This window comes from Eriocheir sinensis, chromosome 11 (genome assembly GCF_024679095.1).
Source record: "Eriocheir sinensis breed Jianghai 21 chromosome 11, ASM2467909v1, whole genome shotgun sequence".
Lineage (NCBI taxonomy): Eukaryota > Metazoa > Arthropoda > Malacostraca > Decapoda > Varunidae > Eriocheir > Eriocheir sinensis.
This window is the reverse complement of record NC_066519.1, coordinates 2011303-2024873: the sequence shown is the minus strand read 5'-3', so window position 1 is coordinate 2024873 and position 13571 is coordinate 2011303. Positions and strand designations below refer to the sequence as shown.

At 44.5% G+C, this 13571-nt stretch overlaps 1 protein-coding gene across 3 annotated transcripts in view; it reads left to right on the top strand.

Annotated features, from left to right (window-relative positions):
- The first annotated feature begins 6505 nt into the window (after positions 1–6505).
- The window catches only part of LOC126996755 (centrosomal protein of 131 kDa-like), a 41628-nt gene continuing 34562 nt past the window's right edge, over positions 6506–13571 (top strand). The window contains exons 1-3 of one of the 3 annotated variants that reach the window (XM_050857593.1): positions 6506–6654; positions 10843–11149; positions 12490–12597. In XM_050857593.1, coding sequence (XP_050713550.1) covers positions 10853–11149; positions 12490–12597 — 405 coding nt within the window. In that variant the 5' untranslated portion in view covers positions 6506–6654; positions 10843–10852. Of the gene's footprint in view, positions 6655–10839; positions 11150–12489; positions 12598–13571 lie in introns of all 3 variants that reach the window. The other 2 variants (XM_050857592.1, XM_050857594.1) reach the window with 2 other exon arrangements.

Genomic DNA, 13571 nt, shown 5'->3' with positions numbered 1-13571 from the left:
CCGCCGGTCGACCGCCGGTCGACCCTGAGGACCGTAGACGCAGCCGACCACCGCCGGTCAACTTTAAAATTTTCAAAGATATCGGCGATGCGCCCGGTCGACCGGCGGTGTGGAAAAATGTCGCCGGTCGACGCGGTCAGCCACCGACACCCACGGCAGACCGGCGGCAGACCGGCGGTCGACCGCGAGTGAACACCTGTGTCTGACCTGGGGATTAGCGAGGGAGGAAGGAGGAAAACGAAGAGGAACAGGTAGGAGCGAGAGATGAAAAGAGAGAGGGAGATGCGATAAAGGAGGAAGAGGAATGGGTGAGAGAAAAAAAAACTCAAATATATATATATATATATATATATATATATATATATATATATATATATATATATATATATATATATATATATATGTATAGATAGATAGATAGATAGATAGATAGATAGATAGATAGATAGATAGATAGATAGATAGATATAGATAGAGAGATAGATATAGATAGAGAGATAGAGAGAGAGAGAGAGAGAGAGAGAGAGAGAGAGAGAGAGAGAGAGAGAGAGAGAGAGAGAGAGAGAGAGAGAGAGAGACAGACAGACAGAAGGGAAAGGAATGGAAGGAGGAACAGGTGGGAGGGAGTGAGGAAGAGAGAGGGAGTGAGGAAGAGAGAGGGAGTGAGGAAGAGAGAGGGAGGGATGGAGGAGAGTGAGGAAGGAAGGGAGAGAGGGTGGAAAGAGATGAAAAGAAAGGAGGAAGAGGAATGGGTGAAAGGAGAGAGAGAGAGAGAGAGAGAGAGAGAGAGAGAGAGAGAGAGAGAGAGAGAGAGAGAGAGAGAGTTTTATGCACACGAATGAATTTAGGTATGAAGTTATTTATGAGGTAATTATAAATATATGAAAATGCAAAGAAAGTGTTTGCTCGTCGATGTGCAGCAGGTCTGCCGCCGGTAGACCGGCGGTCTGCCGCCGGTAGGCCGGCGGTCTACCGCCGACTGACCTGCTGCAGTCGCCGGTCGGAGAAATCGAAAATCGTATATGGTCGCCGGTCTACCGCTGGTAAACCGCCGGCTTACCGGCGGTATGCCGCCGGTCTACCGCAGGCAGACCGGCGGTAAGCCGCCGGTCCGGGGATTATTGCCTATTTTGTCGGCGGTCAGGCCCCGATCGGCTTATCGGGAGTCATCGGGGACGGTCGCGACCGGGACCGGGAATGTGTGAGAGCCCCTTAAGCGGTTGTTTAGGCTGAGGGCCTTACTGAAGAAGTCACTCTCCGCCCACGTCCGTGGTAGAACTCCTGAAATCAAAATGTTAGGGGATTTAGACTTATACTGCTGGATGAGCCTACGGTACTTGTGAAGGAGTTCCTCAGACTGGGTCGTGGTGATGTAGTCACTGGCTGCCTCAGTGCCCTTACTGTAGCCTGCTGGAGTGCTGTGGTGCTGAAGCACACTTCATCAGGGTGCCCTCACATGTTGGGTTGCCCCATAATGAAAACGCAGACAGACTAGCTTGTCTTGCCACTGATGATCTTACTGTACACCCAGGTGCTGAGTACACCTGTAGTTGTGTTAAGAGTAGACTTGGATCTCTTCTGCCTCCAGCATTCACTATGTCCAGGTATTGACTCTGTACCCACACTTATGGCAGACACAGTGCATCCCATGATCTGGTGGTGATGCTTCTGAGGCTGGGCTACAGGTATTACTGCCCCTGTGCCTTGCAGTTTGTGCGCCAGGCCAGGGGGTCACATGCTACATCACTGTGTCTTGCAGTGTCAAACATTAGTGCTTGCTGCCCACAGGGCCACTAACTGGGACCTGGCTGAACTGGTGAGCTGGTTCATTAACAATGATGTTCTTTCGTGTATAGTAAGTGAGTATCCTGCATGTGCCCCGAGATTGTGGTCTCGAATCCTTAATTGGTGTCACCACAGCTGCTGCTGGTCCTCCCTTCCCCTGTGTTGTGCCCAGACCTGCAGCAGCAGCAATACCCTGGCTGCCACTGTGTGTGGCAGGCAAGAAAACAAAGCAATGAAAAAGAGAAAGTGAAAAGACCGGAAAAGAAAAGAACAAGAAAGAGGAAGAAAAAGGAAGAAAAAACAAAGAAAAAAAGAAAAATAATGAATAAAAGAAGAAAAATGTAAAAAAAGAAATAAAAGAAGAATGGAAGAAAAAAAAAATAAGAAGAAAACCATAAAAAGAAATAGAAGAAGAAGAAAAGGAACAACAAAGAGAGGAGGAAAAGAAGAAAAAGGAAAAAAAATGAATAAAAGAAGAAAAATAAGAGATGGAAGAAAAAAAGTATATCAGAAGAAAAAGCAAAAATAAATACAAGAAGAAAGGAAGAAAAGAGAAAAATGAATTTGGCCCGGTGTCGCGCATAGGACGGAGGGGCCGACACGCGTCACTCCAAGCCTGTCCATGTTTTCTTTATTTCTCTCTCATTAGCAGGCCGCCGTGGTCCTGAGGCCTATGAGAGATGCTTTGAGTTGCTTGTGGTCATGTACCAAGGCACCTCATGATTTGTTTTAATGTATAGTCAATATTATAAGAAGCTGAATTTTTTTTATAGGCCTAAGGGCAGTGGTCCATGGGTTTATTTTTTGCTCATTATTATTTTTTTGTCAAGCTAAACTTTTTATAGGCCTAAGGGCAGTGGTACATGGGCCTATTTTTTGCTCATTATTATTTTTTTGTCGAGCTGAACTTTTTTATAGGCCTAAGGGCAGTGATGAATGGGCATTTTTTGTTATTTTTTTGCCCAGCTGAACTTTTTATAGGCCTAAGGGCAGTGACACATGGGCCTATTTTTGCTCTTTTTTACCCAGCTGAACTTTTTTATAGGCCTAAGGGCAGTGATGAGCGGGCATTTTTTGCTCTATTATTTTTCTGTCGAGCTGAACTTTTTTACAGGCCTAAGGGCAGTGATATGTGGGTCTTTTTTGCTCATTATTTTTTGCCCTTGAGCTGAACTTTTTGTATAGGCCTAAGGGTGGTACATGGGTCTAATTTTTGCTCATTATTTTTTTGCCCTTGAGCTGAACTTTTTTTTATAGGCCTAAGGGTGGTACATGGGTCTATTTTTTGCTCATTATTTTTTTGTCCTTGAGCTGAACTTTTTGTATAGGCCTAAGGGTGGTACATGGGTCTATTTTTTGCTCATTATTTTTTTGCCCTTGAGCTGAATTTTTGTATAAGCCTAAGGGTGGTACATGGGCCTATTTTTTGCTCATTTTTTTGCCCAGCTGAACTTTTTATAGGCCTAAGGGCAGTGATACGTGGGCCTATTTTTTGCTCTTTTTTTTTTTTTCCTTGAGCTGCTTCCTTTCCTATAAAAAAAAGGTTAAGTATCGCTTGGTTCCAGTGTAATAATTAGGTTGCTTCTTCACTCCTAATTAAACCACCTCCATTAAGTAATCTTGCAAACTATAGGCCTACCATTCATGATTACGTATATTGTGATTTCTTTTTTCCTCATTTCTTTCCTTTTTTTCCTCCTTGTCTCTTCCTCCCTTGATTATCACGAGTATATATACATATATTAGGAAGTATATAAGGTCTCTCTCTCTCTCTCTCTCTCTCTCTCTCTCTCTCTCTCTCTCTCTCTCTCTCTCTCTCTTTTCCAAAGGGACGGCATACACCTGTCCCCCATCGGGGCAGTCAGATTCGGAAGGCTCCTCAACAACGCCGTACAACAAAAAACGACTCTCGGCCACGTCCTTCCATCCCGCCCGTGTAAATAGACACCATACACCGCAACAGACTCGTAACATTGAACCCTCCAGTACCACCACCTCTATTACCAAGCTTCAAGATAACCTAAGAGTCCTTAGTTTCAATGCGCGTAGCCTAAGAAACAAGTTTGATGAACTGCGATGTCTTGCTCTGACAGAAAACTTTGACGTAATTGCTATAACCGAAACATTTATCGACACCACTAATATTGATTTAAGTTCCGAATACAACATAGATGGCTACAGATTCTTCAACAATGATCGTGTAAACCGTAGAGGGGGTGGTGTCGCCCTTTTTGTCAAAAGATACTTGCAACCCACTGACAAAACACCAAGAAACAGTAACGTTGAACATTTGTGCGTGCGAGTAAACACTGCAAAAGTCAATTTAAATATATCTGTCACTTACAGGCCTCCTGCGTTCTTATGTTCTTACGTTGCAAACCTATTAAACAATTACTTTTCCTCGGTGTTTAATAATAACAGTCCTCCCGCCACCACCACCAACACCAGTACTAATGTAAATCCCGAGCATGCATTGTCTAACTTTGAAATAAAACCCGATGAAGTCCTTAAAGCCCTCAAATCACTTAAAACAAATAAAAGTCCTGGACCTGACAAAGTATATCCAACTCTGCTGAAAGAAACAAAGAGCGAAATACTCTCCTCCCTCACAATCGTATTCAATATGTCCTTGCGACAAGGCATCGTCCCTTCAGATTGGAAAAAGGCTAACGTGACACCGATTTTCAAGAAAGGAGACAAAAAAGTACCAGGTAATTACAGGCCCATTAGTCTAACTTCGGTTGTAGGTAAGCTACTTGAGGGCATAATTAGAGACAAAATTGTGAGTTACCTTGAAAGCCGCTCATTGATTGGGGACTCACAACATGGCTTCCGAAACAAAAGATCCTGCCTATCAAACCTATTAACCTTTTATAACGACCTCTTCACTGTCTATGACGTAACCAAATCACTGGACGTAGTCTATCTTGATTTCCAGAAAGCGTTTGATAAAGTCCCGCATCATAAATTACTTTACAAATTAAAGCAAATAGGTATTGACGGTCAAGTAAACCAATGGATCGCGAATTGGTTGAGCAACAGACAACAAAGAGTAGTGATTGACGGATTTAACTCAGAGTGGGCGCCTGTCACTAGTGGCATCCCTCAGGGCTCGGTTCTTGGCCCAGTGCTCTTCATTATTCACATCAACGACGTGGATGTTGGACTCAATAACCGCATTAGTAAATTTGCAGACGACACAAAGATTGGTAACTCGGTTCTGACTGACGAAGACAGGCAAAGCCTCCAAGAGGATTTGCACAAAATTTCAGCTTGGTCGGATAGATGGGAGATGCCCTTTAACGTAGACAAGTGCCAGGTCCTTCAAGTTGGAACGAGGAATAAGAAGTTCGAATACGAAATGCGCGGCGTTAAACTCAAAAGCGTTCAATGCGTCAAAGACTTGGGGGTCAAAATCGCGTCAGACCTCAAATTCTCACAGCAATGCATCGATGCAGCAAATAAAGCGAACAGAATGTTGGGCTTCATTAAAAGAAACTTTGTATTCAAGAATAAAGATGTAATACTCCCGCTCTACAACAGTTTAGTCAGACCCCACTTGGAATATGCGGTACAGTTTTGGTCTCCCCACCATGCAAAGGATATTGCTAAATTAGAAGGTGTTCAGCGTCGGGCAACAAAAAGTATCCCTTCCTTGCGCAACAAATCCTACGAAGAAAGGCTTTCTACCCTTAACATGTTCTCTCTTGAGAAACGTCGCCTCCGAGGAAAACTGATCGAATGTTTTAAAATACTTAATGGTTTCACGAATGTAGACAGATCAACATTGTTTATGATCGATGACACTTTGCGCACGAGGAACAATGGCGTAAAACTCAGATGTAGACAAGTAAATTCAGACTGCACCAAATTTTTCTTCACCAACGTTGTAGTGCGAGAATGGAATAAGCTTCCACCATCAGTGGTCCAGTGTAACACGATTGACTCCTTCAAAAATAAGCTCGACCGTCACTTCCTTCAACTTAATATCAACTAGAGTAGAAATGCAACGTTTTGGAGTCTTCTGATTAATGTAAAATCACTTAGGTTTAAGGACAGACCACCAAGTCTGGACCATGGGGTCTGTGTGGTCTGATTTTCTATGTAAATCTATGTAAATCTCTCTCTCTCTCTCTCTCTCTCTCTCTCTCTCTCTCTCTCTCTCTCTCTCTCTCTCTCTCGCTTTAGAAGTTGAGAGAGAGAGAGAGTCTCCCCCAGTGGCGGGTCGTTGCCCACTCATCGACATATTTGTATTTAATTGCAATAGGAAAGATGTCAAAAGAGAGAGAGAGAGAGAGAGAGAGAGACAGACCGCGACTCCTGGAGGTGGTGCAGACCGCCCCTCCTCCACGCTGACCGCACACAGCTATACTCCCCCTGTAGGGAGTAGTGTGTGTGATGTGACCCGACCAGCCACCAGGGTGGCCCTGACACTCCCCCCTGCGGCGGGCCGTTGCCCGCTCATCAACATATATGTACACATTTACAATATGTAAGATGTAAAAATAAAGAAAGAAAAGAAGAGAGAGGGAGAGAGAGAGAGAGAGAGAACAAACCAAAAAACAAAACATATAAGGAACGAAAGAAAGAAAGAAGGAGAAAGGAAAGAAAGAAAGGAACTAAAAGAAGATTAAAATGGGAAAATAGGGGCATAAAAAGAGATTAAGAGAAAATAGTGTCCCGTTGAAAGTGTTTGTTTGTTTGTTTGGCGCGTGAGTCATCGTCATCATCAGGATCAACAAACAGCACCCCGAGGCCCGCGAGGCTTGTAGCGGCGGCGGGCATGGCCTAACACGCCCACTAAACCATTGAAGAATTAAGACATGGCGTGACGCGAGCACCGGGACACGCCAGGGACGCGCCAGCAAGGTGAGGGCAGGCGTGCGTGTAAGGGGGAGGCGCGGGGGTGTGAGGGAGGCGCTTGAGTGGGGGGCGTGTAAGGGGGAGACGTGGGGCGGGTGTGTGCGAGAGGGGCGTAATAGGGGCAGGTGTGGGGTGAAGGTGTGCCAGGCAGGCGTGGGGGGGCGGGGTGTGCGAGGGAGGGGCGGGGCGGACGTGTAAGGGAGAGGCGCGGTGCGGGATGTTTTGAAGGGCAGAGAAACGTACTGGTGCCAGGTGAGTCCTCAACTGATGGCAGTGAGGCAGCAACTGATACAAGTGCAGCGTCAGGTCACGATGACCCTGGCGCTCCATGAAAAACATATAATACTAATTATCTAACTACCCATCTCAACTGTAGGTAATTATTGAGGATCACTACACGCCTCCAAAATATGATATTACGCCTCCATATTATAGTTAAGGGACGAAATACATGTCCCTTAACCATAATATGAAGGCGGAAAAACATAAAAATAAAGAAAAAGTGGTTAAGGTAGTGAAAAGGCATATTATACATACATTTGTTTTGGTGTCGGCAGCAGCCCTTGGGGGGTGAGCAGTGTTGCCAACAATCCAATGCTTGGTTAGCGATTAGCTCACGCATGTGAGACCTGGTTCACCACGCGTGGTTATTTTCTTTTTTAGAACACGCACCTTTACCCAAAGGGTTTTGTGAAGGTTTGGGCCGGGTATAGTATCAGGTAAAGATGCGTGTTCAAAAAAATAAAAAAAATAAAATAAAAAATAAAAAATAAATAAATAACCACGCGTGGTGGACCTGGTCTGACATGTGTGGGTAATCGCTAACTAAACGTACCATCGCTAACCTAGTGTTCCATCGCTAACCGGATCGTTGGCAGCACTGCTCACTTCCCAATGTCTGCCACCGCCACCAAAACAAATGTATGTATAACATGCCTTTTCACTACCTTGATCACTTTTTCTTTACTTTTAAGTTTTTCCGCCTTCATATTATGGTTAAGGGACATGTATTTCGTTCCTTAACTATAATATGGAGGAGTAATATCATATTTTGGAGGCGCATAGTGATTCTCAATAATTACCCAACTATATAACTATCTAAATAAGGCTAATGGGAACAACTATCCAGTATGTGGGGTGGTCATGTGGGGTGGGCGGTTGTGGGGGAGCCGCTCCTCGCCCCCAGTTGAGTTCATTTCAGTTGGATGTTGGAAGTCTTGCCTAGAGAGTGGCACTACCTGATGTGATCCTGTGTTTTTTGTGTCAGTCTGGGTCTTATTTGTTTTTTATCGTTCTTATGTCTCCTCTACGATCCCTGCCGCAACCCCACAATAATGGTTCCCTTGCTGAGATGTCTTGTTGTGCTCTAAAACTCTAGTCTCACCGACAACATATTCCCGAAGCCTGTTATGGTTGAGCAGCGGGAGAAATTCTTAACAATGAATGCTGGTGGTGAGTGTGGGGTGCGGGGGTGGTGATTGTTTACCTCAGTGAGTGTTTACCTTAGTGATTGTTTACCTCAGTGAGTGTTTACCTTAGTGATTGTTTACCTCAGTGAGTGTTTACCTTAGTGATTGCTTACCTCAGTGAGTGTTTACCTTAGTGATTGTTTACCTCAGTGAGTGTTTACCTTAGTGATTGCTTACCTCAGTGAGTGTTTACCTTAGTGATTGTTTACCTCAGTGAGTGTTTACCTTAGTGATTGCTTACCTCAGTGAGTGTTTACCTTAGTGATTGTTTACCTCAGTGAGTGTTTACCTTAGTGATTGCTTACCTCAGTGAGTGTTTACCTTAGTGATTGTTTACCTCAGTGAGTGTTTACCTTAGTGATTGTTTACCTTAGTGATTGTTTACCTCAGTGAGTGTTTACCCTAGTGATTGTTTACCTCAGTGAGTGTTTACCTTAGTGATTGTTTACCTCAGTGAGTGTTTACCCTAGTGATTGTTTACCTCAGTGAGTGTTTACCGTAGTGATTGTTTATCTCAGTGAGTGTTTACCTTAGTGATTGTTTACCTCAGTGAGTGTTTACCTTAGTGATTGTTTACCTCAGTGAGTGTTTACCTTAGTGATTGTTTACCTCAGTGAGTGTTTACCTTAGTGATTGTTTACCTCAGTGAGTGTTTACCTTAGTGATTGTTTACCTTAGTGATTGTTTACCTCAGTGAGTGTTTACCTCAGTGATTGTTTACCGCAGTGAGTGTTTACCTTCGTGATTGTTTACCTTAGTGATTGTTTTCTTTAGTGATTGTTTACTTTAGTGACTGTTTCCTTTGGTGATAGTATAGAGGCAGGGAGCTAATGGTCAAGATGTAGTCTGGGACCGCCCCTGATATTTTGGAAAAGAAAAGTTGGAAGCCCCCTAAAATATGCTCTATTTTATTTTGGAGATAGTTTTTTCATGGTCAAATCACAAAAAAACACACACAAAAAAATACAAACAAACAAACTATCCAAAAAATTTCAGTGTTTTTCCAAATTTTCCTTTCCCCAAATAAGTGGACGGTATTGTTACTAAAATTGGTCAAGATGTAGCCTGAGCTAACTACTCCTAAGGGTGCCTCTTCTCTCGGTGGGCGGAGGATCAGATCCGTCAGGCTGGGTGGCCCACACTGCCTCCTGAAACAGTAACCTCTCCAGGCAATGGCAGGTACTGGGTCCAGAGCCACTACACATCCTCTGTACAGTGCCAGGCTATACATCCTCTGTACAGTGCCAGGCTATACGTCCTCTGTACAGTGCCAGGCTGACACACACACACACCATTTTGTGAGTGCACCACAGGAGAACATGGTTCGGTTTGCAGGCAGCAAGATGTCAGTGCTATTATTATTATTATTATTATTACTTTGTCCAAGGCTGCCAAAACCTTCTGTGGATCATCATCATCATCTATATCAGGTTTAGGCTTCACAATAGCTACACAGTTTTTCCTGCATGTCTTCACCTTCAGCCAGTGTGTCTTTGTCTGGCTCCAGTAACTCTCTGAGGAATCTTTCTTTGTGAACACTTTCCTCACCACAGCCAGTGTGTCTTTGTCTGGCTCCAATAACTCTCTGAGGAATCTTTCTTCATGAACACTTTCTTCACCACAGCCAGTGTGTCTTTGTCTGGCTCCAGTAAACCCCTGAGGAATCTTTCTTCATGGAAACTTTTCTCACCACAGCCATAGCTTCCAGCCATTGCCTGTTTGCATAGTGGCGGTGAACAATTGTGGCAGAACTGTCAGGCTCAAGTCTGCATAGGCAGCTTGGAGCCTGCACACAGAGCCATATTCTCCTGCGGTGCACTCACAAAGTGGTGTGTGTGTGTCTGCCTGGCACTGTGCCGAGGATGTACAGTGGCTCTGGACCTTGTACTTGCCACTGCCTGGAGAGGTTACTGTTTCAGGAGGCAGTGTGGCCCACCCATCTTGACGGACTTGACCCTCCGCCCACCAAGAGAAGAGGCACCCTTAGGAGTAGTTAGCTCCCTGCCTCGGTAGTATCACTAAGGTAAACAATCTCTAAGGCAAACAATCACTAAGGCAAACAATCAGCAACCCACCCCCCCACACTCGCCGCCAGTGTTGAGTGTTTTTAATTTCACCCGCTGCTCAACAATAACAGGCCTTGGGAATATGCCACCGGGGTGTTATGTACACAGCGCCTGCAAGAGAGGTGATAAAATGGCAAATATTTGGTAAGATTTACTTCAACAGACCTGCTCTCCAACCTCCTTTTTTTCCCTGTGCACAGCAAACTTTGGGACGTGGTGGGGGAGCAGTTTTCTTTGGGGGTCAAGGCAAAGTAAGTAAAATATGACCATCTGGAATTAAGGAATTCTCCCTAGTGAAGAAGTTTTGTAGAACGGGGATAATTTTTCTATGATTTACCCTAACTGAACCTATTCCAGGGAAATTTTCTGAGAGAGAGAGAGAGAGAGAGAATATATGCAAAAGTAGAAACACTAGTAATGAATGAGGGAAGGAAGGAAGGAAATAAACTATATATTGAAAAGAAAATCAGGAAAAAGTGAAGTTAGGAAGAAAAGTAAAGAATGAAAAGAGGGAGAGAAGGAAAGAATGCAAAGAAGGAGAGAAGGATATAATGAAATGTTGAAGTGTAATCATGTTGGTCCGAGCATCAGTGAGGTGAGGGCAGGCTGTGCAGGAACAGCTTAGAAGTGACACCCTGACCTTGCCTTCCCCACAGCAGTGTTGCGGCCATGTTGGAGGAGCGCGTGGCCTTCCCCCAGCGCGTGGGCTCGGCCCGCTCGGGGTGTGGCTCCTCCAGGGTGGTGTCGGCCAGGGCGGCGGGCGGCAGGATAGGCTCGGCCCGGCCCTCCTCAGACACCCACCGGCCCAAGCTACACACTGGCCGCCCCTCCTCGGCCCCGCCCGGCCACACTGCCACACCCGCCCACGCCCCGAGCTGGCCGGCGGCGCGGCTGGCCGGCCACACGCACGCCCCGCACCGCACCGCTGACGTCTCGCACCTCAATCTTAGGGTGGAGGGAAAGTCGGTGAGTGGCTTTTGTCATTTGATTATATTTTGCATGTTTTTTGGGAAGCGACATAACAGACTTTATTTTTATTTACAGATATATTTAATACACTGCTGAAAAATAGATTCATGAGGCAGGATAAGGGGGAAGAAAACGTGTTTGTCTCCCGCCCGCTCTACGATGGTTTATTTTACACGATTTTGCTCATACTCAGACTCTCTTCTTCTGTACAAATGTACTGTATTTGACGGCTTATAAGACGCATGGCTTATAAGACGCACCCCCAATTTGGGCAGGCATTTGAAAAAAAATATAATAAACGGGTTCGAAACCTGAGTGTCAGGTGAAGATTTTTGGCCTGACACCCGTGGCCTCCCCTCCACCAGGCCGTTATTAAAGTGTAACATGTATTCACATCCTTATCAAATCCCAATAGGTACTTTACACTTAAAACCCTTAATATTTGCTGGGACCTGCCAGAATTGGTCCTGCTTAGAGACTCGAGGGTACTGCTTTGAGACGTAACAAACATGGCGGAGGCAGCGACATTCAGAGTGGTAACGTGTATAAAGTTTGCGCATCATGTTTCTTTGTAATTATTCTACATGATAAATCTAGTTATCATTTTAAAATATAAGGAAGTGTCCACTAGTTTGCTTATGTACAAGCAATAAGTCACATAATTTTCTCCCTGACAGGTGTCATTTCACATGAAGTAGTGGTGAGTACTGCTGCTATACATCGTTACTTTAGAAAAGAGTTGCTGTTGTTGCTGTAAAAGTGATCACAACCTTGTTTACATGTGCGGAGAGGTTTGCTGTTTAATGTAAGTGCCATCACTGCACTAAAACTTCATTAGCCAGTGACCCAGAGCTGAACCTTGACCTTATAAGACGCAGGGTGATTTTCAAGGATATTTTTTTGGAAAAAAAGTGCGTCTTATAAGACGTCAAATATGGTATTTTCTAACCCTATACCATGAAAAACTAAGTGCAGGAGGCAGAATAAGGGTGAGAGAATGTGTACGTCTCTCAGCTCTACGATGGTTTATTTTACACAATTCCTCTCAAACTCAAACTTTCTCTTTCCGTACAGATATATTTTCTTACCTTTATTATAGAAACAAAATATGTACAGGAGGCAGGATAAGGGAGAAAAAGTGTGTACGTCTCCTCGCTCTACCATGGTTTATTTTACACGATTTCGCTCATACGCTCATCATATTTTAATTGTCTTTACTCTCTATAGTGTTGGCATGAAAAAACACTATTAGGACCTGGCTCATCTCTTTAGTGGCCTTTGGAAATAGTTGATGCAGGAGGCAAAAGTGTTTAGGAATACCATCCCTGCCCCCACAGATACGGTCGGTTTCGTACACGCCGCGCCGTCACCAGCCAGTCAGCCGGGGGTCGGTGCGTGTTGTGTCCAGCCACGTCCATCCGCCCACACAGCCGCGCCGCAGACAGGTTTGCCACTGACTTTGCTATAGTATTTTTAACAGCAAAGAAGACTCCTCAAGGGCAAAGAAAGATAAAGAAATGAAAGTCCACCCAAAATTGACCTCATCAGAAAATTCATTTATGCTTCCTTACTCATGAGACTTTCAATATAACAAAGTGAGGTCCTTCCTTGTTGATTTATGGTACAAGGTGCTGGCTATCATGTGTTTGAAGATGCCCTAAACTTAACCTAACCTAACCTAACAAACCCCATACAGTTACTATAGGTCTTGCCTCAGAAAATTCATACATGATTCGTTACTCATGAGACTTTCTATACAACAAAGTGAGGTCTTTCCTTGTTGATTTATGGTTCAAGTTGTTGGCTGCCATGTGTCTGAAGATACCTTAAACTTACCGTAACTTAACCCTTAGACTCCGTCAGGCACGATCGTGGCTTTTACGTAAGACTCTTTAGGCTCTTGAAATATCGTGCTCATTTTAACCCTTTCCTTGCGCGCGGTGTGGACGCGACTATCCCCTCAGGCGCAGTCGGGCAGCCCAATGGGGGGTCTCTTTTAACCTCTGTATCTCAAAAACTATTCATCACAGCTAAAAACCAAAAACACCATTGGAAAGAGGAGGTCCAGATCTATAGGAGTCGGTTATGTATGCCTCTCTTGCGAACGTACATGCACGTTCAGGGAGTGTTGAATGTCAACACTTACATCGGTGCGTGTGGACTGATCAGCCATATTGAGGGAACTGTGGACATCTTTTCTTCAGATTCTGGCAAGGGAGTATTGCCAACTGCAATATTTACAACTATTTGGTCAAAGAATCAGTCGGTGATCGGTGAAGCTATGCAAAAATGCCGCTATATTGGGCAAGATCATCCACCAGTTACTCGTCCGTAGATTTGCCGCGCTGGGCTGATATGATTTTCCACCAAATTTAGTGAAGAACACACTCAACTGGCAATCCTGTGTTGTGAGAATTAG